This window comes from Phyllostomus hastatus, unplaced genomic scaffold, assembly GCF_019186645.2.
Source record: "Phyllostomus hastatus isolate PE091 unplaced genomic scaffold, TTU_PhHast_1.1 phas_scaffold_216, whole genome shotgun sequence".
Lineage (NCBI taxonomy): Eukaryota > Metazoa > Chordata > Mammalia > Chiroptera > Phyllostomidae > Phyllostomus > Phyllostomus hastatus.
This window is the reverse complement of record NW_025334018.1, coordinates 21,877,644-21,902,460: the sequence shown is the minus strand read 5'-3', so window position 1 is coordinate 21,902,460 and position 24,817 is coordinate 21,877,644. Positions and strand designations below refer to the sequence as shown.

At 48.0% G+C, this 24,817-nt stretch overlaps 1 protein-coding gene across 3 annotated transcripts in view; it reads right to left on the bottom strand.

Annotated features, from left to right (window-relative positions):
• Positions 1-24,817, bottom strand: part of DPYD (dihydropyrimidine dehydrogenase) — a 461,487-nt gene that overhangs the window by 301,849 nt on the left and 134,821 nt on the right. For all 3 annotated transcript variants that reach the window (XM_045816671.1, XM_045816673.1, XM_045816672.1), the window contains one exon: positions 12,238-12,399. In XM_045816671.1, the coding sequence (XP_045672627.1) occupies positions 12,238-12,399 (162 nt within the window). The remainder of the gene's footprint in view (positions 1-12,237; positions 12,400-24,817) is intronic.

The following is a 24,817-nucleotide window of genomic DNA, read 5'->3' as shown; positions in this document are numbered from 1 at the left end:
TCTACCACATGTAGTTATCAAACATAGATTTTTGGAACAGCCGTGATAAATATGTTCAAAAAATACATAATAAGAATGTGAACTTTCCCAGGAAACTGAAATTTGTTAAAAAATATACAGACGAAATTCTAGAAGGAAAAAGCGCAAACTTACAATGAAAACCTAAGCACGTGGATTTAATAGCAGATTGGACAGGTAAGCACCAGGAACGGGTGAGCTGAAGATGGGCCACTGAACGCTACCCGGGCCGAAGTGCAGCAAGAAAAATGCGGAAAGGCACACGGGGCCCAGGGGACAGGCTTACTGTGCGCAGGGCTGAAGTCGCAAAAGGACAGGGAGGGGACGGAGAGTGACGCAAAGACAATATTCGAAGAGAAACAGACCAGGCATTTTTCCACATTAATGAAAGACATCAAGGCACAAATTCGAGAAATATTGAAAGCTCAAACAAGGTCAATATCAAGTAACTCATGCACACAGCGAAACTGAAGTAAACAAATAAAAATACACAAAGCATGGAAAACAGCCGGAGAATAAAGACACAGGCCTGTCGGTGGCCGACGGAGAGTCTGATGGTTTTCCCCTCAAAAGGATGGGTGGGAGTCAGAAGACAAGAAACGGTGTTCTTTGAGCAATGCAAGCAAATGCCTTCTTCCGTCTGCAGTGGTGTTCAGAAGGACAGTGTCCTTGCCGTGGGAAGGTGGGACGAGGGCAGCGGCAGGAGAAAAGCACCGGCCGCGGAAAGAGAAGCGCTGAGGAGCGCCCCGACAGGGACCCTCCCACAGCCAGAGCCAGGCCGCTGTGCGGCGTCGTTGGTGAGTGCAGACCAGGGCCGGCCCTCAAGCTCAGCCTCTGCCGGGGGCGTCTGTCTCTGGGCCACTCTGGAAGAAGCGTTGTCTTGGGCCCCACCGCCGATACACAGACACTAGCGAAAGCTGATCAGCAACAAACAAACGGGTTTGCAGTACATTTTCGATCTCGTGTGGGGCCACAGTAACAGCCGTCCCGTGGGGGGGGGCGTGGGCTGGACCCCCCTACAGAACCACATTTAGTGTCACCCGTCCTGTTACAAAGATGCAGCTGGTATTTCCATTTCTCCGATGCTGAAACTACGGCCCAGCTCACGTGCTAAGGGCTTTATCTGAGGGCTCTTTGACTCCAGAATTCTTAAACACTGTTGCTGTCAAGTTTTTATGGCGATTTTAAACATACACATATATACAGATACACAACATACACGCACGATTTCAACAGCAAATGTGTAGCTAAAAACATATTATATGAATTTACCTTTCCTAAGCCTACTACACTTACAACAGTCAATTTATTAACAACCAAAGCTGGCTGTCACACTGAATAAATTAAATTAAATGGACAGACAACCGACTGCTAAGGAAGTGTTTGAAAACACTGCAGGCACCTCCGGCTGCCTGCCATGAGACTCCGTGACCAAGAAACCCCTCTGAGCCAGGAGGGACAAGACCCTGTGACCCACTGAAGTATCACATATTTATCTCCTCTCCGAGGTGTCCCCTGCCCTACCAGCAATGCTGGGGCACTTGCACTATTATTTTATTTTCCATCGGTGATGTGCACATAACCACCATGTACAGACCCTGCGATATACCAGGAGCTCTGTTATCAAAACCCAAGAGGAGACTCTGGCCGGCTCTGCAGGAGCTGGCTGGGGGCCGATCACCAGGCTTCCCGCTGTGGAGGTGGTTCAGCTGCCAGTCGCTGGGCGCTGGCTGCCCTCTAGGCGCTCTGCTGCCGGCTTGACGTAATTCTTTCCGCTCAACAGCGAGGCTCACGTGGAATCTGACTTTCCCTGCAGGTCTGGAGGAATGAATCCCAGGGCTCCTCCTCCCATCTCTGACCCCAGGGCACGGAGCTCTGAGGCGCCAGAGGCCTCCGGCAAGATGAGAATGAGTTTCGGAATGCCTGAACCCCAGTGGCAGGCTTCCGCAAGTGGGTGACCGTGGCCTGGGAGAGACAGCTCCTCCTCGGTGTTGGGGGTTGGGTCCTTCTAGCAGATGTGTTGGAGGAGCCTCTCCAGGCACCTTTCATTGCATAATCACCCTGTGACTTCTGACCTTTCGCTTATCTGGGGAGTGCTTTTCTCTCCTCAGTCATCCAAACTGACTTTCCTAGTGTTTTCCTCCATAACTTTCATAGTATTCTGAGACACGGGAGAGATTCTCCAGATTTTAAAAATGGAAAGGTGAAACAACGGAGAGGGCCGCGGGATTCCTACCCGCCCCGCCCCGCCCCGCCAGCCTCCTCACACTCCGGAGATGGAAGCGGGATAATTCTCACATCATTATACCGCGCTCTCTCCAGAAAAGAGACAACTTGGCAAGAGCGAGGGTATTTACCAATTCTAATTTGAGGGTAACGCTCACTGTAATCTTTTTTGCTTTCTAAAACGGCACACAATAAAAATAAACACAAATGTTTGGCAGTTATAATTAGTCCACAATTAATCTATTTGTTCTTATTAACCAAGCAATAGCAAAAATAAACTAAGCAAATCACGACAAATAATATTTTTGGAAATGTTGGAATCTATGAGTTGAAGGGTGAATCATGAAAGGGTGGTTGTGTCCTGCATACCTCTTAAGAAGTTTATAGTTTTGCAAGTATTTAACTTGATTTCATTGTAAAATAAAACATAATTTCTGCTAATCTCTAAAGAGAGATGATTTCTTCAGTGTAGGTCTAAGAGAAACATTAATGAAGATAATATATTGATTTTCATTTTTCGCTGGTTTCAGTTTCTTTGAGTTATTTAATAGTATGAGAGTCTGGTTACCTTTGGAATACCTGAATGGAGAAAGATTGTTATTCGTGCATCTGAAAGTAAGTTACCTCCAATCACATGCCTTGTACACAATGCTTCTGTGTAATTTTCTTTGAAACTTGTTTCCTTTTGTAAGGGAAGTCAAAGGACATACTGAGTAGTATACACCATTCACGGCGCTCATCCTTGGAGAAGAAATATTCCTGGGCTACCTGCCGGGCTTCTGCACAAGTAAGCAGGACACCGAGGTGGGGACCGTGCTATCAGAAATGAGGAGCACTGACGTAGCAGCAAACTGTCCGGCACCGAAACTGTTCATGCACTAATAATCCTCACCAGGTCATTATTATGGCTTCATTATTTCCTTGTCATTGGAATCGGCGTCAGGGTTATGTGGCCCCTCTGGCCCGGCACAGACACTGCGCGCCTTTAAGATCAGAACACGCCGGCCCAGCCCATTTCCGCTCTAATCCGCTGTCTGATGGCACCAGCAGGGGGAGGCAAACGAGACCCCCCGGCGGGCAGCTTCCTGGGCAAAGGAGGGCCCGTGTGTCTTTGGTAAGTGAATAAGGGACTACGGCCAGGCGCGGGTGAGGTCCACTCTGAACCCGTGAGTGGGGGAGCTCACTCGGAATGGAGGAGCGACAGGGCTGAGCCACATCTGGGGCAAACAGCACCTGCCCCCGCGGAGAAGACCACCTCCCTACCATCACCTCTCAGCTTAAGGGAGTCATCGTTCCTCCAGCAATTTCCTGGGCAGACGGGATGAATCAGTGGTATCTTCCCGGCGTGAGCACCTTCTCTCCATAAAGTAACTCTCCTAAGAGCTTGAATTTGTATCTCCACTCCAACCACCCTCCCAGGTAGGAGTGGCGGTGCATGTCACAGACAACAGAACCGATTCCCGAGCTACTATTCTCACGCTGTAGCTCCTACTCTCACTACGGATGCACGAGACGCCGTGTTTGAGATCTGAGGCTGCAACTTCAACGGTGGAAGGCGACCGAACACGATGGGAGAACATGGAAGGTGTGGTTCGGTTAGGAGGGGTGTCACAGACCCTGCCCGAATCCCAGGCCCTTCACACCCAGTGCGGGCCCTCGCCTGCCTGCAGGGTTTGCTCGCACTGCACTCTGCAAGGACCCTCGCCCATGCCTGCCTTGGCTGCCGCTGGGGGACACCTCTCAGGACCAGCTCCAGCTTCACTTTCTCAAATCTCTCCCTCTCCCTGAGAGGCTGCCGAGGAGGTTTCCCACCCACGGCCTCGCTGCCCCCCGTAGCACTCCACCGTCATCCGCTGGCTTGCTTTTCCTTCTCACTGAGCCGTAAGCTCCCTGGCTCCTGCCCCTGCCACCTTCTGCACCACGGTCCTCACGCCCCGACACTGCCCAGGCCCAGCCAGGCACTCGGGTGTGCGGTCCAGGCTGCGGGCCGAGGTCCGGCAGTCCTTGCTACACCTGCTGAGGCCACGGGGCCAGCAGGAGCCAGGAGAGCAGGACGGAGACGCCATGGGCCCTGCAGGCAGCGATGGCTGCGTGTTTACAGGGGAACGGCAGAGCTGCTGCCGCTCCCGAGCAGATTACTGAAATGGTAAGAGGACGGAAATCAGGAGGCAGTCTGACCCGGACTGTACTGGTCATTACGAGCTATGCCAGGCCACCGTGTAACAGACTGGTCCCGGAGAGCCAGCTTTCTGGTTTGTAGGTCGTCATGTTTGCTTTCATGCTCCGTTTCCTTGTTTTTCCACTATTTTCATTTCCTTCTTTTCACTTTTTTGGAATTGCCCCGCCCGCCACACCCCTGCCTTTGCTCTCTTTCCAGCTCTTTGAGATGAACACTGCTTAATCATGTGTAACCTTTATCTTTCCTGTTATACACACTTAACACAATAGATTTTCTTGTGAAATGACTATTTCACAGGTCGTTGGTGCAGTCGTTTAGGCCTAAACGCTTTGTCATTTCTGTTGGATGACCTCTTTTACTCAAGGGCTCTTTACGAATGCGGTTTTTAAATGTCCAAACCTAAGTGTGTTACTGTTTTTATTTTACACTATTTTTAGTGTAAAATACTTTTGCACTAAAGCATTTTACTTTTTTATTTCACTAAAAGTATTTATTACACTAAATACTTTAACTTTCTGTATTTCTAATGTAGTTGTGTTGTGGGAAAATACATAGTCTGCACCCATGTCTCTGGAAAAATATAAATGTGACTGTTTCTGACCTAGCACAGGGGTCAATTTTGGTAAATGCTACCAAACCTTTATAGGTTTTATTAAAACCAGTCTTTATTAAACCTTAATCAATACCTCACCAACCTTAAGGCCATGTTATAATGTATACAAGTTTATGAATTTACATGTAAATTAATACATGCCTCTTAAGACATTATTTTTTCGTTACTTACTTTTCTCTTTTTTATTAGTGCTTTTCCCTAAAACTGTGCTCTTGTTATATATTAACACCACTGCCCTAATTTTCTCAGGACCGGTGTTGACAGAGCATGCCTTTGCTCGGGCACCGTGTTTTCGAGTTCTCCGCGCCGATCCCCCCTCTGGAGAGACCTCGTCCGGCTGCTCGGAGGATCCGTGCTTCAGCCCCACTCGTGTCTCCCGGAGGCTGTAAGAGGCCGTTTTGATGAACTCAAACTATCGTGATTAATTACATACTTGGGTGTGTCCCTGCGCCCTGTCTGTGCTGCCCTCACAGGCTTTTTGTCTGTGCTCTTCTCGTCTGTGTTTTGTTTTTCCTTTTCCTGTCTCTCACCGAACTAAGTTTCCCCACCCACCCCTCGCCCTCCTTCTTTCTATAATTGCTTGGAAGTTAAGATTGCATTTCTGTCTTTTCTGTGGTCGCCTTCTAATTTGTGACACAGCCATCTCGAAGTCTGTAAAGACATTCTCGAGTTGAGTCTCTCCCCACTCCCGCCCCCACGGAAGGCCCGCCCAGCCCCGCCCGCACCCCTCGCTGCTACAGATACTTCGTTTCCATTTCTAGTTCAACACTCAGAACGAGCTGTTATTGTTGCGTTACAGTCGATGTTTAGTTGCCGTAACATCATATTTTACCAGTTCTTTGTTCCTGGTTTTCCTCGTCTTCCTCTCTTGTCTCTCTCTCTCTCTCACTCCAGGTTTGTGTCATCCACACTAAAGAATAACCAAGTTTGGCAGTTCTTATAACAAGGTGAGTGACGCACCGCCTTAGATTTAGATCACCTGAAAACATGCCTTCACGCATGTCCCAGTGTCCAAGAAGAAATCAAGTGCTTTATCTCAGCCCTTTGGATGCACCGGGCTCTTGACCTCTGGCCCCTGTGGCTGCCGCTGAGCAGCCCGGGGTCAGCCCAGCTGCCCATGGGTCTTCGCGTCCAGGCCTCCTTTGTCCTCCCCTAGCGACCCTGACCTTCACCATGTCACAGCATGACAACCGTGGGTCCGGGGAAGGACTTCCATTTTCCTTTCCTGCTGGAAACGTCTCCACCAGATGTGCTCCAGGCTTCTCCTTGCCAGTCTGTCTCCCTGCCCCCCAGACACTCCCCCACAAGTGCACCGGGGCCTCCCGAGCCCCGGAACCCGTGTGGCACACTCACACCTCGCTGCTGTGCTCCGGGGTCCAGGCTCCCGGGTCTGTCTTCTCTTCAGTTTGCCCGTTACACCTGCGTCCGTGTCCAGTTCAGAAACCTAACGTTTCAGTGGTGCTGTCATTTCAGTAAACATTTTCCATCCACTAATTTCCACACCAACTCATCACTGTTTATTTAAAGATTTAACTTGATTCTTTGCTTGTGTATCTCGAAGGCCTAATGACGGCACGCTTTCTGCTTCCTCAGGAAAATGTCGTGCATGGGTTGGGTCTCCGGTAGCATCAGCTTTCTTTTCCAATGTGGTTTCGAGTTCCCTGTTTCAGACTCACTCTGAGCCGCGCCTTTCTCACCCTCCTCGTCCTGCAGCAGGCGCACGGGGACCACCCCCCAGCAGCGTCGCTCCATCCCCAAGGGCAGGACCGGGCTTCTCACCGGAAGCCAGCGCTCCAGTCCCCAGGCGACACTCAGAGATGTCACAGAAGCAGGTCACATGCCACAACCGGACGCGCGCCCCGCACCCTGGGCACAGTGTCTGCTTCTCTCCACAGCCCCGCGCCGGCCCCAGCCCTGTGCGGCAGTGGCACCATCCTTTCCAACCTTCTGCCCTGGTGTCTCCCGAGCCCGACGCCCCCGGCCCTGATCACCCCCCACACTCAGACCCCCGTCAGCCCCCTCGCTGGGCAGAGCCGCCCGGGGGAGGCCCGCGTCCTGTGCTCGCCGCCCAGTGTCTCCACACCCCTCACGGCCCCAGAGGGTGGCTGTCTCCCTTTCTGCTTCAGCCGTTCATTTTTACTGTGTACTTACTGCATTTCCTTTATTATTACACTTTGGAGAAAAATGAGTGGTTTAAACCTTAACTCCCAGCACCGTGCCTCTCTGGCACGTGGTTCGTGCTGACACAGTGTCATGGCTTCATGCTACTTTACACTACTGTTCGTAGAGCGTATTTATGAAAGCGTACATATGTTAAGTGGGTGAGACCCAAATCAACGACGGTCCATCATTCTAAAATGCGAGGTGCCCACAACAGTGCGTATATTTGGACTTATTAAAAAATCAGGAAAAAAATAGCAAATAATCCTAACCACCATGCAGTTTTGGCCAAGTTTTCAAAGCTATTGCCCCAAACCAATTTGTGTGAAATTTGTCTTTATAGTTCAAGCTCTAGGTGCAAATATATGGTTTTAAAACAAACTCAAATATTGTGATGAAAACCATCTAGCAATTCCGTCAGTCCTGCGGTTTCATTATCAATCACTGTGCCCGCACTGAGTATTTTTAATAGATTTCCAGAGATTTGGGGAGAGAGATGTCAGATATTTAGTGAAATCTATCAAGACATCACTCCTTTCTATTAATCACTGCATTAAGACTGAAAGGGGAGAGACACAAATCAAGCCTTAACAGATACTACTTGCATTTATATCCCGCGAGCAACATTTCACCGGGTGCAAATATTGATGTTATTACTGTTTAACGTACATCTTTCACGGACCTCTTCTTTCTCCCAGAAATAATTACCCTTTTTTTTTGTATGAACAGCATTCATGAACTATTGAAAATGTTCTTTTAAACAGCAGTTTAGAGAAATTTAATTCAGAGATGATACAGGCTGGGGGCGGTTCAGCAAGCACGAGGAATCTTTAATCCAGCAACTGTCCTGTGATCCATATTCTATTAGTCCGTGGCCCACAACAGGTGTTGGTGCTGATCGTCGGTTATTACTCACTATCACGGCAACTCATCTTCGTTTCTGATTAGGCGCGGGGGCTGACGGCTCCAACTGACCAGCTTGCCGAACGGCGTCATGAATGTGCTAGACTCGTCCGGAATCTTCGCCCGGACCAGCTCTGCCGCAGGCCAGTGCAGCCATTCCCAGCTGGAGCAGCCTCAGCAGCTCCCAGTTCTGCTCCATGCTCAGTCGAGGCTTGTTTGACTGGCTGACCCCTTCCTTACCCGGGGAACCTCATTACACTGGGTGCCGCACCCGCCCGCCCGCCGCTCTGGGCTACTTGTCCACAGCGCCCTTTCCAGAGTGTCTCACTCCCTCGATGACCTCGCTTATATATATAAAGCGCCCGACAGAGCACACAGGGGAGACAGCCGGCCTCATGGCTCAGTCTATGCACCCTTGTTGGCACTGGTTTTCATCTGAGGACTGCGGGTCTCCATCCTGCTTGTCTCTGCTTTTCCATGACAGGTGGAACATATCGCAAAAGTGCGCTATGCAGGAGCGCACAGGGGATACTCTATTATTCATGCGCGTGTGCGTTTCCGTGCTCCCCTCGAGTGTGCCCGCCCAGCGCAAACCCCGAAGGCTGCCCATGAGGGGCCTCTGTGTCCCCAAGGGGCACGGCAGGAAAGACACCTGCTCGCAGAGCAGGTCGAGTGAGCACATCCGTCCCTCACCCCCAGCCCTGCCGATGGATGGTCGTAGCACTGGAGCCAAATGTTCATGCCGGGGTCCCTGTAAAATGGTCCTTCCATTATGACGGTGTATGTGTTTGTGCTATCAGTGCTGATGGAATTCCAGAGCGGCGCTCACTCAATAAAACATAGAAAAAATGCTAGTGTATGATGGTGTATAAATAGTGCTGGACATAGGGACAAGCACGGGCTAATGCCAAATGACAGGTGACACCAAACACTTCCTGAGAGACAGACACGCTTCATCTACAACCTCAAGAACAACCCCCTTGTCAGCGAGTGCCCTGGGTTGGCCTGCAGTTTCGTGCGCCGGCTGCACGCCTCACTGCGGGCACAGTACGGAGAAGGAAACGCCGCACGCACGGCGTACGGAATGGGTGTTCACGGCCCCCAGAGAGTGCTCACGGCAAAAAAATAAACACTAGTTTCAGACATTAATTTCCTAATCTAATGCAGTCAGTCCTAAAAGTTCACAATCGCGGCAACAATTTTGAATAATGATCTTCTGGCCCTCATTAATTTTAACACTTCAAGTCGCATGTGGGGGCTTTGGAGTTTTCGTTTTAATTTGTCAGTGTTGCCTCCGTCACTCTCCGGCATGGGCAGAAGGAAACGGACTTGACGTGAAGCTAATTATCTGCTTACAGTTACTTTTGCGGCTTTAGGGAATGAGTAAAAAGGTCTAATCTCACTTCATTCGCATTCTGCAACAATTCATTAGTTAAATGGGAGCGGCGAGGAGAGTGTAGTTGGCCTGCTAAATGTGATAAGATGTCTCAAAAATTGAATTAGTTACTCAAATACGTTTACTTTTTATTTTTGAACATATTTTATTTACTTATTTTAGAGAGCGGGGGAGGGAGAGAAACGTCGACGGGAGGGAGGAACATAGGTCCCTGCCTCTCACACGCGCCCCATCCAGGCAGAGCCCGCAACCCGGGCATGTGCCCCAACCGGGAATCGAACCGGCGACCTGCTTTGTGGGATGACGCCCAACCCATTGAGCCACCCCAGTCACGGCTCAAACACAGTTTAAAATAAAAAGGTCAAGGGTTAGACTTCTATAGAGAAATCTTAAAACTCTTGTGAAGTCGATAAGAAAATCTGCACCAAAATACTATTATTAACATTTGATCGCCAAATCACCTTACGCAAGCACTGTTGTGTGAGACCCGGCTGGCCTGGGAAGACCTGCCTCCCGGAGAGAGGCAGCCCCGGCCCTCCAGTCCCAGAGGTGCTCACACGCGTCTGACACAAGGCCCCTGCCGGCACGGGGCCGGCAGAGGGCTGAACAAAAGTGACACACAGGACAAGGAGGCAGCCGGTCTCCCAACCCTGCTGCCGGCTGTCCTTGCCATGATTTTATCTCTCTCTGTCGTGGTCGCTCCGAATCACACGCCCATGTGCAAATGGAAGCATGGAAGGGAGGGACAGAACCAAAAATGGCAGGCTACAGGGCTGGTATTTTAAAAATCACTGGTAAGTTATAGGAAAAGCAATTTTGAAAAATATCATGCTACCGCAGTCTGCTTCCCTAACCTTTATTTAATTTGGTTGAAAAATAGATTTCTATTTCTTTAAAGGTCAAAAATCAATCACTGTGTTATCAAACAACCAAAACAGAAAACTATTTGCATCATGTTCTGCTCTGACTTAAGTACTCGTATCAACAGTTGAACAGTCTGAAAGAAGGACAGTATTTTGTGCGTTATACTTCTTTTCGCTGGCAGTAAGCCAGCACACGCTCGTGTCTTGCTTATCATCACACCAGTTTTGACAGTCCGGCAAATTTAAGTGTACCACCCCTTGACTTAGGAAGACGGAGCTTTCTAGAACAACTTGCCCTGAGTGGCAAACTTGAAAGGATGGATGGACAGCTGTTCTACATAATTTCCCTGGGAGAGTTTTATTTATGATGCGGTGGACCTATTTAAAGCCACATTGAGACAAAGTATAATTGGAATGAAATGGGAAAATACGTTCTCACGCTAAATGCCACGGCCGACTTACGGTGCCTTCAGTGCCACCCTAATCCACCCTGTCTTAAATAAACAGACCTTCGCTCTGGAAGGCGGGACATCGCTAAAACACAGGGAGGGTTCTCAGAGGAATGCTGTCTGTCTTTGTCTGTCTGTCTGTCTGTCTGTCTGTCTCTCTCTCTGCCCCAGGTCACTGAGAAACTGACATTATTTCCACGCACCTTGTTTTGAAACGCAATGTCAGTTCATGTACATACTGTGTGACCTTTCACTGACGGCACCCTGGCGAGCTGGCCGTGGCTTAATGGAGAGACCGCGGGTCCCCCAAGACAGATGTGGGGAGAAGCCAAGTGAATCGTCTCCATCAACTCAGGATTTTCACAGGTTGTAAAGATCATACCTTGCCCAGGCCAGGTAAGCCTAATGTGATTTTGAATTTGGTGAGAAAAGAAATTAAATCCTAGAATTTATTGCAACAACTTGCACCCTCAAATTGTTTCAATTTTCTCATTCCCAGGAGCCCTTCCTCAGAATTAACCTGTCAGGACGCAGGGAGGGGATAACCCTGATTTATTACGAAAAGCCAAGTGCGGCCGAAGCGCGAGGGATATTGCGGGCAGGGTCCTACGTGGAAAGAACGCGTCGTGTTTAAGGTGACAAACCCAGACAGGGGAGTTATTAACTAAAAATCTAGGGCTGACAGGCATTTAATTGGCCTTCCAGCGAACTGGGCCCCAAGGGTTATAACATCTTACCATGCCCCTCAAAGCATGACACATGGGAACTGACCTGGTGGGGGGCTCCCCACGGAGACCCCAGAGAGCCCAGCCATTTACAAAGGGCTCGCGAGAGAGAAGGCCTCGGCCCCAACTCATCAAACAAACAGGGAAAATGCTTCCATTTTATTCCGTTATACATCAGTATCCAGAGAGCGTGCATACTTCCTACGTGTAAGTTTACAAACAGGTAATGGTAATGAGTATTGTTCAGTTTCAGGGTGTTCGAATGGATCCTAACCTCCATCACTCACAGAACATCACAGAACCATACTGATGTGTTGTTTCAAGCTGTGAAGATTAAAGCGAGTTCCGGGGGAGAGAATCAGTTAAGCGAGACTGCCCTTTCATAATGGGGTCTACTCCGAGACACTCCAGTGCAGGGTTGATGAATAAATTCTATTTTCAGATCCTCTAATTTATGTAACTTCCCGTCAAAGTGTTTTAATAACCTCCTGGGATTGTAATTAGTTTGACATGCGGTTTTACAAAGTTTCATTATTTGCAGTCAAGTCGGGGAATAAAAAATACTGTTTATGGCACAGAATGCGTACCTCCTACACGTTAGGGGCGTCTCACACTAACCGTGCTGGACGCCGACAGAGGAGCAAGGATTCCAGTCACTTGAACGTTTTCGTGCCGGGAGGCGGAAAAACGACGTGTCCGTCTTACCTCAGTAGCAAACTGCTGCAGCCCGCCGATATTGATGGGCCCCTCTTCGGTGGCGTACAGGTTGCAGCCGCCCACGCAGAGATCGGAGGTGGGGCACACCATCCCGCAGGTCAGACCCAGCGGGTTGTCGGAAAAGATCATCTTGGCAGCTCCATAGTAGTTCTGCCAAAATAAAAATAAAAATTTTTATTATGTGACAATATACCTTACACGCTCAAAGTATGACCTGGATGTTTTCGGTTAGGCGACTGGGTGGAAGGTCAAGAGTGGGCTATTGAGCAGAGGTGCAGACCACGCCCCTCGCCCCGGAGCTGCGGGACCGGGCCATGGCGGGGCACCCCACACCCCTCCCCTCCACACACCTGCCGCGTTCAGACCCGCTCACAGTCCGCTCACGTGACACCGAGTCTTCGGAGACCCACTTGTCCACGATGTGCAAACACCGTCATTTGCCCAAGAATTAATAATAAGTTGGCCCTTTGGGGGCTGCTCTTCCTTTAATCCAAAGTAAAATGCGGGCCTGACCAGTAACCCTCCAAACTGTCAAGAACATCAAGAATAACGATAATTTGAGAAAATGCATCAGTCAAGAGGACCCTAAGGAGACAGGAGAACCAAATGTAGTGTGTTATTCTGGAAAGATTCCTAGGTCAGAAAATGGGGATTCAGTACAAACCAAGGGAATCTGAAGATACATAAACAATGTTCCGGTAACTGTAACAAATGTGCTATCAAGTCGATGTTAATAATGGCGGAACCACGTGCAGGAATATGTAGGGATTCTCTGTGCTGGTTTCACAGTGCTTCTGTAAACACGAAACCGCTCTGAAATATGTTTTTAAAAAGCGATAGTGGTAGAAGGTCCTTGAGAATATGAAACAAATGCACTTATTTTACCTTCGGCTTTGTTTCAAGTACTTCATGCAAGGTCTTTGCAAACACACACATGGCTTCTGTGGACAATCCAACCACATATACTGATTATTAGAGCCCACAGGCTGCTGGTGACAAGAAGCTTCACTATTTATCGATTCCGGTACCTTCCCGGCACTTTGCCAGGCCTTTCTTTAGTTATTCCTTAGCTGCCCAGCACTCAATCAAAAATTTTTAGGCACAAGAAAAGACAGAATTAAATGACTCCTAATTACAGAAAAAAAAATAAGTAAATGAGACAGGCCCCCAGGTGATCCAGAAATTGAAGCAAGCAGAAAAATACTTTCAAATAATCTTGATGGAAACGCAGGCAAAGAAAAGGCAAACAAAATAGATGAAACAATTAAACACATAGCCCGAATACTGCGATCTATTTTAAAAGAATCGCACTGACATTCTGTAACTGAATAACACATTTAAAAATAGATTTTAATGCATGGCTCCAACAGCATTCACGATGGTCTAACTGCATTTGTCTCCTTGGCAACCAGCAGTCCTGTCTGGCACACACAAACGGTTCTGCGGTACGTATCTTCTGAGCACACAGGAAGAGCGTGCCGTGAAACTCGTCCATAAGGTGCCCAGGGAGGAAGGTTAAGTGCAGTCTGCCGCAGGGCCGTGTGGCAGATGACTCGCAGAGCTGGGACTCGAAGCCGGGCCTCTGAGCCCGGGAGGCCGGGGTGCGCACTAACGCTGCGGCACCCTGACGATCACTCCACGGATTACGGAGCACCGTTGTAGTGCCCTTGGCGCTGACCTTTCCAACTCAGCATCACGGCACGTTGTTGTGAGTTTCGCGTCTTTGCCACGTACTTCAAGAGGTTGAGAGCTGACTGTTCCCACAAATCTGGACACATTTTCCACTGCCTTTGTCGGAGCTTCATCAATGTCACCAACGGGGGCCCGCAATAAAGCACTAGGCTGTCATCGTGCAATGTTCAAAAGTTAACATGAAACGCTCTGACACATGTGAAAGGAGCGTGTGCCGATGGTTCTATCTGACGCATCAGTAAATAAAGAATTACTGAAATAACACAACTGACTCGAAGGGCAAGTGAGGCTGAGGTGGCTTACACTGGGGCTTCTGAAGAATACTGAAATAACAGTCTACGGCAGTCCTTCACAAATACTTCCAAAATAAGTTCCAGAAGTGTCTTTCTACTGAGCAGAAATAAACTGCATCTCTGCCGTGTGCAAATCTTTATTTAATTCATATTAAATAGCAGAGAGATCCACTGGTGATTTTTTCCTAGAGAACCTAACTAATACTTCGGTGTCACCTTGCATTCATTTTTTAAAAAACATTTAGTATGATACTAGTAAATTATACGAACATTTGCTTGGCCTTGGTTTCTGATTGTGGACAGCTTTACTTAAGAACAGCCACGATAAACAAAAACTAACTTAAAATGAATGGGTCTGCTCCTCAGCCGACATCCTGAGCTCCTGCTCAGTCCCAGTGGTCCTCCCACTGAGCACCCACGAGTAAGCGGTCAGCCACTTGGGGAGGAGGTCTCAGGTTCACTGTCAGGATGTTTTCCTCTTCTCACCTGACGTCTCAGGAACCTCTGACATGATGGTTAACACTGTGTACTGCCTGCCTGCCTCACTGACTCCAAGCTCCTACCGCAGCATGAGAAGTGCTCCTGTACAAACGCCACCACAGAGAAGGCTCCCACAGCAGCCCGCTCTGCAGGGCCCCTGGGACAGGGCGCAGAAAGCATGTGACGAGTGGAACGCCCGGGAATCTCTCCCCAAGGGCATCATCCACTGCTGATCGGCCCCGACGTGAGTTTGCGATTGCTCATAGAATGACGACACAGAAGAGAAGACGGCGTATTTTTTTTAAGTATAACAAATGAAACATTTAAAATCACATTTATGGCTCACGATCTGTCAAAGTACCGTGGGCAGCATGTCAGTGACAATGAAACTGTTTCGTAATTCTCCGACAGTCTCAACCCCACGCCTGACCCTTACACCAAAATAAGACTGTAGGCAGCTGTGAAATTTTTTTTTAAAATTTGCAAGAATCACCGAGTGTTTCGTGAATGAAAAGCACCGCGGCGATTTTTCAGAAACTGCGATCTGTGCTCCCTGAGGTCAGGACGCTTGGGTGTCGGAGGAAGACGTCACTTCGGGCTGACGTTTGGAATCGGCTCTCAACAGCGGCCTCGAAAGCGACTCTGGGTGGCAGGACTCGGGGAGGAGAGGGACGACAGGCGTGTGCACATTCCGGAGCGCTCAGAAGCCACCCTGCCCCAGTAACCTGGCGGTCTGGCTACAAGGGTTCACCCCCCCACGGCCACTTTGGAAACAAAGACTGGAAGACACAAGTTTTGGAAAGCGCTTGCGTCTCCTTAGAGAGAAAGCTGGCGACCAGCCCGGGGGTTGAGGGCCGGCCCTTCTGAACAGCGGGGGGCCGGACCTGAGGGGCTGGCTGGGGAGATGACCACACGGGTGACGTGGACATCGCAGAAAGGGGGTGCACGGGCAGGGAATGGAAAGGCGACACCGTGACAGCAAAGAAGGAGAGCACCGTCATGCGTGTAGACGCGGTTTCACCAACGGGCTGAGCCCGCACCGAGGGGCGGTTGGGAAGTCGCCGTCCGGCCCGCTTCTCGCCGGACGCGTCTGGAGAAGTGGCACCTACAGAACTCCACCGCGCAAGGACCCGGCACTCGGAGCCAAGGAAGCGCGTGGGAAAGGGATCACCTCCTCCACTCGGCCCGGCGAGGGCTCCAAGATCAATGTGGTTTTTTTTGTCTCACAGTGAGTGGGATGGTTTCTCAAGTCCTCCCTCCGAACAAGAGGTCTGACTCCTCTTCTGTGAGCGCTCAAGCCTTCGAAAAGGAAAGTCTGTACCATTTAAATTTAGAAGGGTGCTTTCAAGACACCCCAGCAGTCTCCTAGAGAGCTCACGGCCACTTCAACTGGTGTCTCCGTGTTATTCACTCAGGCACAAGCACTTCAGTCTTGGACTGCGACTGGATAAAAATAAAGTGTATAGGGCTCTGTTAGGAGGCGTGAAAAATAAATTCCAGATCTGTGCAAACACTGATTTTATGTACAAAGCATGTGCACTTTTGTCCCTCCTTCAAACAAAAATCTAGAAGCCAAGAAAATAAACAATACTGCAGGACACGTCTGCTGTCTGTCTGCCCGTCGACGCAAAAGACGGGCGTTGGTGTCGCACGTTGCTGGGCCCGTCAGCTCACTGAGCCCCTGCAGCTGCCGGGTTTTCTGCTACCCCCGGGGGTTCTCAGAGCACGTTCTAAGGTGCAACACGTGCCGTTTATGCAAGTTATTTTAAGATAACGTGGACGTTTATTCTTTGCCTTTCATTTGAAACTTACAGCTTGAAAGTGCGTTGGTGTTACCCCGCTATCACTTAATGGTGTGCAAAGTCATTAGCAACGAAACGCAGGGCACACTCGAGAGCCGGCTCCTCCCCCCACCCCCCCCCCCCACTTCCCCCGTACGGTCCGACTCGCTGAACACAGAGGCCTGCCTCCTCGGCCCCCCGCCCCTGCCAGAACTCCATCAACACAGCTGCTGGGTTTATTTTAAAGTGCTCCTCTCTCTCCCGGTGACAGTTCTCACAGATGGAAGTACCCTTCCAAGATAAACTCCAATCTGTTGCATTTCAAAAAAAAAGTACTTGGGTAAATTTCAGTCAGTTGGCACATGTGAGAAGGGTGAATTAACATCACTTGTCTGTCGTTCTGTGTTGAGCTGCCTAATGGGGGGAGGGCGGAGGGGCGCTCGCCGCACAGCCAGGGTCCCCGGGCGCGCCCAGGGACAGCACAGACACACGCTGGCGTCAGCACCCCAAGTGACGGCCGACCCGGCGCCCTGCTCTGTCCCGGGAACGGGGGGAACACCACCCACAGAACACACCAACAGTCCCGCCGCCACAGCCCTCAGCTTCTCGTGGGGACCAACGGGAGCAGAACAATAGGTTGTTGGGCTGCCTTTCTTCTGAAAACTCGCCTCCATATGTCAGACCCACTAAACGTTAGAGAAGTTGTACGAGGAGACTTTCAGAGCTATGAATGCGCTTGAGACTCAGCGTGCCAGGAAACAGCCATTCTTGTGGAAAACCAAAACTGTGCCCGGCCCTGGGGTGCCGAACTAAAGCACACGTGTGCGGGCTCATGGGTTCCCCAGCCGAGCCGCGCCCAGGTTCGAATCCGGCTCACGCCCCATGGCTGGATGGAGACGTGACGGCTCTTAACCCAGTTTCACGGCTTGGGAAACGCAGTTCGACAGTCCTTCTTGGTCATATTTATATGCAGTATTTTTTTTTCTTTTTTCAAAAACTTGACAGGGATAAGATGCCCGGTACCTTATGCCGCATAAGGCAGATTTGATAAATTTGAGTCCTCAAGCCATCCCCTAGGCTTTTCCTCCTAAAAAGACTTTTCCAAAAACGTTAATGCTACATGTTTAGATTTTAATGTTTGTGAAAGGACAATCGTGTTAGTTAGTAGAATAGGACAGACAGCAAGAAAAGAATCTCGTATCTCTCATTTTATATCATAAATGTTATTTGTCACTGAGATGACTGTTCCTTACAATTCAACGATGTTATACATCTTTATAACAGGTAACCAGAATTATGGCTTAACTATTATTTTTTTACCTGGACAGAAATACGCACATACTAAACGGGCATGTGGTGTCTAGGATTTTGAAGCAGAAACTTAGTGTCTGTGTGTATTATTAAGCTCACACTTCTCCCTCTCCCGAAAGATGCAGTCCTGAAAACAGAGCAACATCACGCAGGTCGCTGGTTACCTGGGAAATAATTGAGAATTGCTCCGTATCTGGTTTAATTTGAAATATGCTGGTTACTAAGGTTCAAAAACACAGAGAAAAACAGCGGAGGTTTTTCTCGTTGTGTCTTTGTTTTTAAAAATGCATGTGTCATTTAAATAGGCAAAAATACTCAAGTAAAATTGTTAAGTCAGGTTTTAAAACTAAATTCCTATTCCCAACAACACATACATGGAATAGCAAAATCGTGTATTGCAGGTGAGAAGGAGCTCAAAATAATCTCACCCCACATCATCTTACCCCAAACACAATTCGGAAGAAGCTCAGTGACTGCTGTTGAATGCCATGCCTATAAGATAATTATGTAATAAGGGCAGAACTGCAGCATTTATGCCATTAGAGCCGGACTGTGACAGTCCTATTTTCTTTCACTCAAAAATGAAATAAGTAATGTCAGACGGCTTTGTCACGCCGTGCCCCTCGCCGACAGAAATGAGTGAGGTCCTGCCCGCCCCAGCGCGTCACCGCGGCCCAGCTGGGGGCCGGCAGCCAGCTGCCGTCTTTGCATGGTGGGCATGCAGGGGGGTAGCAGAAAGGTCTCTGTCCCACACACAGCAGCTTAAACCCGGTACTACTTCCAAAATTATGATGAGTTTGGATGATAAGAAGTTACTTAACATTCTTCAATCCATCAGAGTCATTTTCAGAAACAGAGTTGCAGTTTGTTTATGACGTAGTTAGTTACTCATTTTATCCACCCCGCAGGATGTGAAGAGTACCTAGAAGACTCTTCATGACAGCAAATGTGTTACTTCTTTAGTGCTTCATACCTGACAACTTGCCACATCGATACTTTACTCATACAGACAGTGCAGTGTGATGCAGACAAAAAGCAGCATACCAGGCAAGACTTCTAGAACATTCGGTCTCATCGCCACATGGCTGTGTGGCTCTGACAAACCACTCAGCCTTTCTGGGTTTCCAATGTCTGTTTTCCACAATGAGATGGCCAGTTAGACAGAAATTTCATTTGTCTAGCTCCTGCTGCATCCGCATTTACTTATTAATATTAATATATTCTAACTAGTATTTTATGTGTTTATATAGATTATTCTTCATCCTGATTGTACTAAAGAAAAACACTGATTCCAGTTTAATTTATAAGTAAACATATTTGTATATATTTATATATAATTGGACTACATACCATTGTTGTGTGCTAAAAGTAGTTTAAAATTTTAAAAATATCTACAAAGTCACCTACTTAAGTGCGCCCGCACAGACACGCAACCACAAACAGTGCGGTGTTACTTGTTTCACAGAAAACCGGCTGAAGACACACAGTGAAAACCCTTTCTCCTCTAGCTAGCCTGGCATCACGTTTCAGTTCTTACATTGCCTAAATTTCATAATGAGCTGATGAACACTGCTTTGAGTTCTAGAAGGTTCTGCAGAACTAAATGTTCATTCCTTGGAGCGAATGGGAAGCACAGCAGTCACCACTGCACAGTGCACTGGCTGGGATTGAAAGTAAAAATGTAACCTTTTAAAGGCCCACAGGCACATGTTACAAAACAGAAACAAGCTAGATTTTGCATGAGCATTAATGATTCAACAGACAGCGTAACACTCATCTGTCTTCTCCAGCACAGCCCATCACAGGAGATGGGGTGTTTTGGAAGTGATACTCCAGCCCTTTGTCTGTGACACAAGTAAATTCGGTCTCCTGCAACTCGCCGGATTCAACACTGGGGAGGTGTCTATTAAAATTAAAGGTTGAATTCCGGAAAATTCAGTTACTGTCCTATCAACTGATGAATGAGGCAAGATGAGCGTACACTCGAATTAGTAATTGTAAATCAATATTTTATTACAGTCTGAACACAATGCTCAATAATTATTTTGTAGAACTTGTTCTTCGGCTTGCGGAATTACTTTTACGTGTAGCAAAAAGTTAGGGTGTTCTGAAAAATAAAGACAGCATCAGGGAAAAGCCCTTGCTCAATGATAAGGGATATCACGCAGCACAGTCACAAACCTGCCGTGGTTCTGTCAGAGCAACAGGGCGAGTGGATGGTTTGGAAACAAACCGAAACACATACGGAATTAAATACAGGATAAACGCAGTGTTTCAGAATAGCAAGTCCTGGGAAACTGCATTATTTGCAGACAGATGTGGAACTATTCGTCACGTGGGGAACAAATCTGAATCTTTCTATTACTCTACACCAAAGTGAAAAGTTAGAACAGGACTTGCCACCTGCCACTTTGGGACCTTTTGGCTTTCATTTACTGTTACCTTTTCATTTATTATTTTTATTAAAAGTATACATGCTCATTATAGAAGTAAAATAATGTGGATATTTATAAGAAGCATGTTAGCGACTTCTCCCTCAACCTCAATCAGTGAAGGAAATGAAATTTAAATTAAATCCTTCTATTCTATGTTTAGCTTACACATATAAATAAACTGGAGTCTTTTCTAAAGACAGTGTCGTGCTATTCATATTAATATGCAACTTACACTTTTTCACTTAATAGGCACACACTTCTAGATCAAGAAATAAAATAATGAATGCATCTTTAAAACACAAACTCATAATATTCTAAAATATTTAGTATAACAGTTAGCAATTTTTTAACTGATGGGCATCACGGTTGTGTCGAGTTTTCTGCCATTTCAAGCACCCCTGAAAGTGTTGTGATGTCTGGTGTTGCTCCCACACCAGTGTGCGGTGGCACTTTTATTTCTCTGGGGAGCACAGACAATACAGCATCACTGGAACAACGGGATGTAAGTATTTGTGATACTCAACATATTTCCATGGTAGGAGACTCCCTGTGTCTTCCTACTGAACAGCATCAGTGACTGAACTTCCTAACTTCCACGACCAGGCAAGCGGAAACTGGGGTTCCATCCTCTGATCCCCATATTCCTGGATAACACGGAGGGAGGACTTCTCTAGTGCGATGATCAGTCACTTGTATTCCCTCTTCCATAATGGTTACAACCTTTGCCAGGGCATCTCCTGGGCGTGTGTATTAATCTCCTTTAAATTTCCAGGAACTCTTTGATGAATACAGGAGCTACCTCTTAGCCTAACACAAGCCTAAAAAATGTTTTCGCTTGGTTTTAAGATTGGTTAGCTGTCCTTTGAAAACACATTTTAAAATATGCATAGTAAAATTGGCTCTCACACAGTTTGTAGCTTCGACGTTATCCTTGAGTCTGCTTCTTTTTATACACAAAAGTGTATTCCACATAAAATTTGCTAGGTGGTGTGATGCAGGTAAGGTGAAAGCCATACCATAACCACACCTCAAGGAACCCATCATTTCCCAAGGAACTGAAATACCTCTTCTTTACATATTATGCCCTCATATTTACTTGGTTGTCTTTACAAACTTTCATGTTATACCAACACGACGTTGTTTTGAGTATAGTATCTTTACATAAGTGAATGTCAATATCTGACGTGGCAAATCTTTTTGTCTTAGTTTTCAAAAGTTTCTTCCATGTACCTCCCTAATTCCAGTGTTTATGAATTAAAAACTGGGTTTCAATTGCCCGAGAATATCTATTAGATCTTAAATATTGATCGTACTTTTCTACATGTATTGAGAAATGCTATGACTTTTACAACTTTGAAAGTTAAAACTGCAGGCACGACAGTTTTAAGAAGGCACCGTGCCCTGCCCGGGGACGGAAGGTGATGAGCAGCACCTGAGAAATGGGCGGGGTCCCAGCAAAGCCCCTCCCCCCAGGGGAACGCAGCCTCCAGGTTCACATCCTCTGACAACACAGCGGAAAGGAGTCCCTAGAAGACATGTGCATTGATCTCAGTCCTTGCAACATTTCAACACCTAAAGCTTCGAAGACCCCGAGTAGTCTCAGAGGTTAAAAAAACAAACAAACACACAGGGAAACAAAGCGCTGTGGGCGGGGCCAGCGGGCCTCCTGCAGGCGGTATAACCACACTCCCAGGAGCTCCGGAGGGGAGAACTCTCCGAGTACAAAAACAAATGACAGATGGGATTGAAAAACAACAAACAGCTATTCCTAGCAGGGTTTTTTTTTTTTTTAAGATAAAACTGTAGCTCAAAACTCAGTGGACCATTCTAACAACATGTTCGACAGGTTGAGAAACCTGAACACAGAATCAAAGGAAAGGATGTAGAACGCGGGCCCCCAAGACAAAGAGATGAGCGTTTGAAAGGTAAGTCTCAAGCTGAGGCCAATGCAGTAAGAAGGTTTAACATATATTCAACAGGACTTCCAGAAAGCAAGGGGAGAGCATGAGAAACCCCCTAGCGCGACGGAAGGCATCGATCCGCAGATGGGAGGTTTACGGTGAAAACCAAGCAGGATGAACAAAAAGACTTCGATAAGAAGGTCTTTTAAACAACACCCCCTCCCCCAAAGACCTGCCGCCCTCAGATGGACAAAAACTGGGCTTATGCTGATTTTTCCAGTGGCGTGAGGTCACGACAAACACAACAGATACACTTTTCTGTGAGCTGAAGATAACAACAGCCATCCCTGAATTTTATACATAGTGGAAATATTTTTCAAACGTGAAAAACCATAAAAAGAGCGCCAGAAACAAAAACTAAGATAGTATGTGAACCATATACTCTTACTGAATGAAGAATTTTAAGTATTTATTTCAAGAAAAAGTAAACTGCTCTCCCATGGAAAATCTATTGTAGAAAAAAAAAAGAAAAAGAAAAGAATGAATAAAATTGGCAAAAATATAAATAAAACTAATCCAGTGTTGACCAATAAAGCATAAACAACCCTATCTCATCAAGTTTTAAAGGACAGAATTAATATACAGAAAACATTATCTTATGAGACAGGGAGAAGCTAATTAGAATTATGGTACCTTTGCCTTTGCGCCACAAGATTCACCCAAATTAAAATCCCCGCTGACACAGACCCATAATGTACAGCAGCTGCAGAATTTCAAATGCACTCAGTCCTAGGAGAAATCCGTGTTTTCACATTATGCAAAAACTGGCCTCTCAACTGTAAAGAGAGTTGACGCACGAGTTCAGAAGTATTTACTTAAACGCAGTGGCATGTGCAACCCTGCAGAATAACGGCTTGTTTATATTCTCTAGGAGAGTAACAGAGACAGAGGTCTTACTTTTCATAATTGTCATTCCACTACAGTTGCCCCAATATTCCCCTCTGCCCTCCTCCGCCCAGCCCGCCCCAGCTCCCACAGTCAGTCCCCACCGTGGTCCCTGTCCTGGGGTGGGGAGGGGGTCCGTGAAAGAATGTGCATGAATGACCCACGGAGACGGAGGGGTAACGGTGTGTTCTGCCGAGTGCGGCCCCTTCCTCGGGCAGGCAGGGAAGTTCCCGCCAGGCCTCGGAACGGCCAGAGGTGCTCGTAGGTCACGTCCAGAAACACAACTGAGGAACCAGCCTGGTGCGCCAGAGCAGACCGGAAACCTGATCGCTGCTTCCTCGTTTTAAATGTTTCCATTTGAAAGACGCCAGGCGATACATTGTGGAGTTCCTGATATTTTTCTCATCGCCTGACTTCTCTGTCACAAAAGGGGAGAAAGACCGACAGGCTGGCTGCAGAGGCTGTGTACCCAGACCTCGGTTTCCGGGCACGGGGGGCCCACTGACATTTTTTGAACAAGGAAGTAATAAAATTAGAGTTATGCTTTGACAGAATTATTCTGGAAAGGATCAGTGCTTTATTTGATAAAGGTATAAACCACGCAGCCACTGAAATTCAAAAGCAAACCCAAAAGGAGGTTGCCCTGAATCTATTGATCGATTGCTCTCTGCTTTGCAACACACATGGCATGTGTGGGGGGGGGTGCGTGTGGGGGGGTGCGTGTGTGTGCATGCGTGCACCCACAGACACATCTACTGAGACACCTATTTTTAAATAAAAACGTTGCTGTCAGTGGTAGTGACCAATAAACTTTGCTGGCTCCCTTCAACAGGGGTCCATGACAAAGAGCCCTCCCCTCGCCACTGAGTCATTTAGTCGGCTTTTCTCTGACGCCTATTATTGAGTTTGTTTATCGTGATATAAAAGCCACATGAATCTGAGCACGTGGAGTCTATACAATCTGGAAATCAGCAAAAACTCAACACTGTAGAATTTAACGTAACATCGAAAAAGACAAAAATATCTCCATTGCTGAAAATGAAGCAAACAAAGGAACACGTTCAAAGCAGTGATTTTTCCCCGCTGCATTTACGTGGTTGACCTCATGCACCCTTCCGTAAAGTGCTGTGTTCCTCAAAGGAAAGCGATGGAGAAACTTAGCCCAGGACCCCAGGCCGGCGGCTCTGGAAGGAGCGCTTCCCGTGGAGAGAGACGGCGGCCCACACACACTCGGCCTGCGCAAGGGAAGCAACAGCAGAGGAGACGGCCGAGGGGCACGGCAGGACGCAGCGTGCCTGCGGAAGAACCAGAGCCGCAGCTACCCCGCGGGTCAGGAAACAGGGAGTGGACGCGCTGGCCTGCCACGCCCCGCAATCACAGGGGCCTCACTGACACAATGCCACATCAGGGACAGCCTTTGCTCAGAGAGGCGTGGGCCCACTGAGCTGGCCGCTCAATCTCCCTCCCCACCCAGAGAGCCCCTGCCGGGGCGGAGTCCGCGCTGCGCACCGCTGATGAGCATCTAGCACGCTGCAGCCTTTGAAAACCCGAGTCTTTGCGCTTGTGCGGCTGCTGCAGTGACGCTTCGACAAAGCACCGATTACAAAGAGAGGCTCACACGGCCGGCAGAGCTGCCACCGTCAGTCAATCAGCTCCAAGTGCTTCTCTGCGCGTGGCAACCTGTTTACATCGACACCCGTGCGCGCACCGCGTCGTGAGGTGGTAGCGAA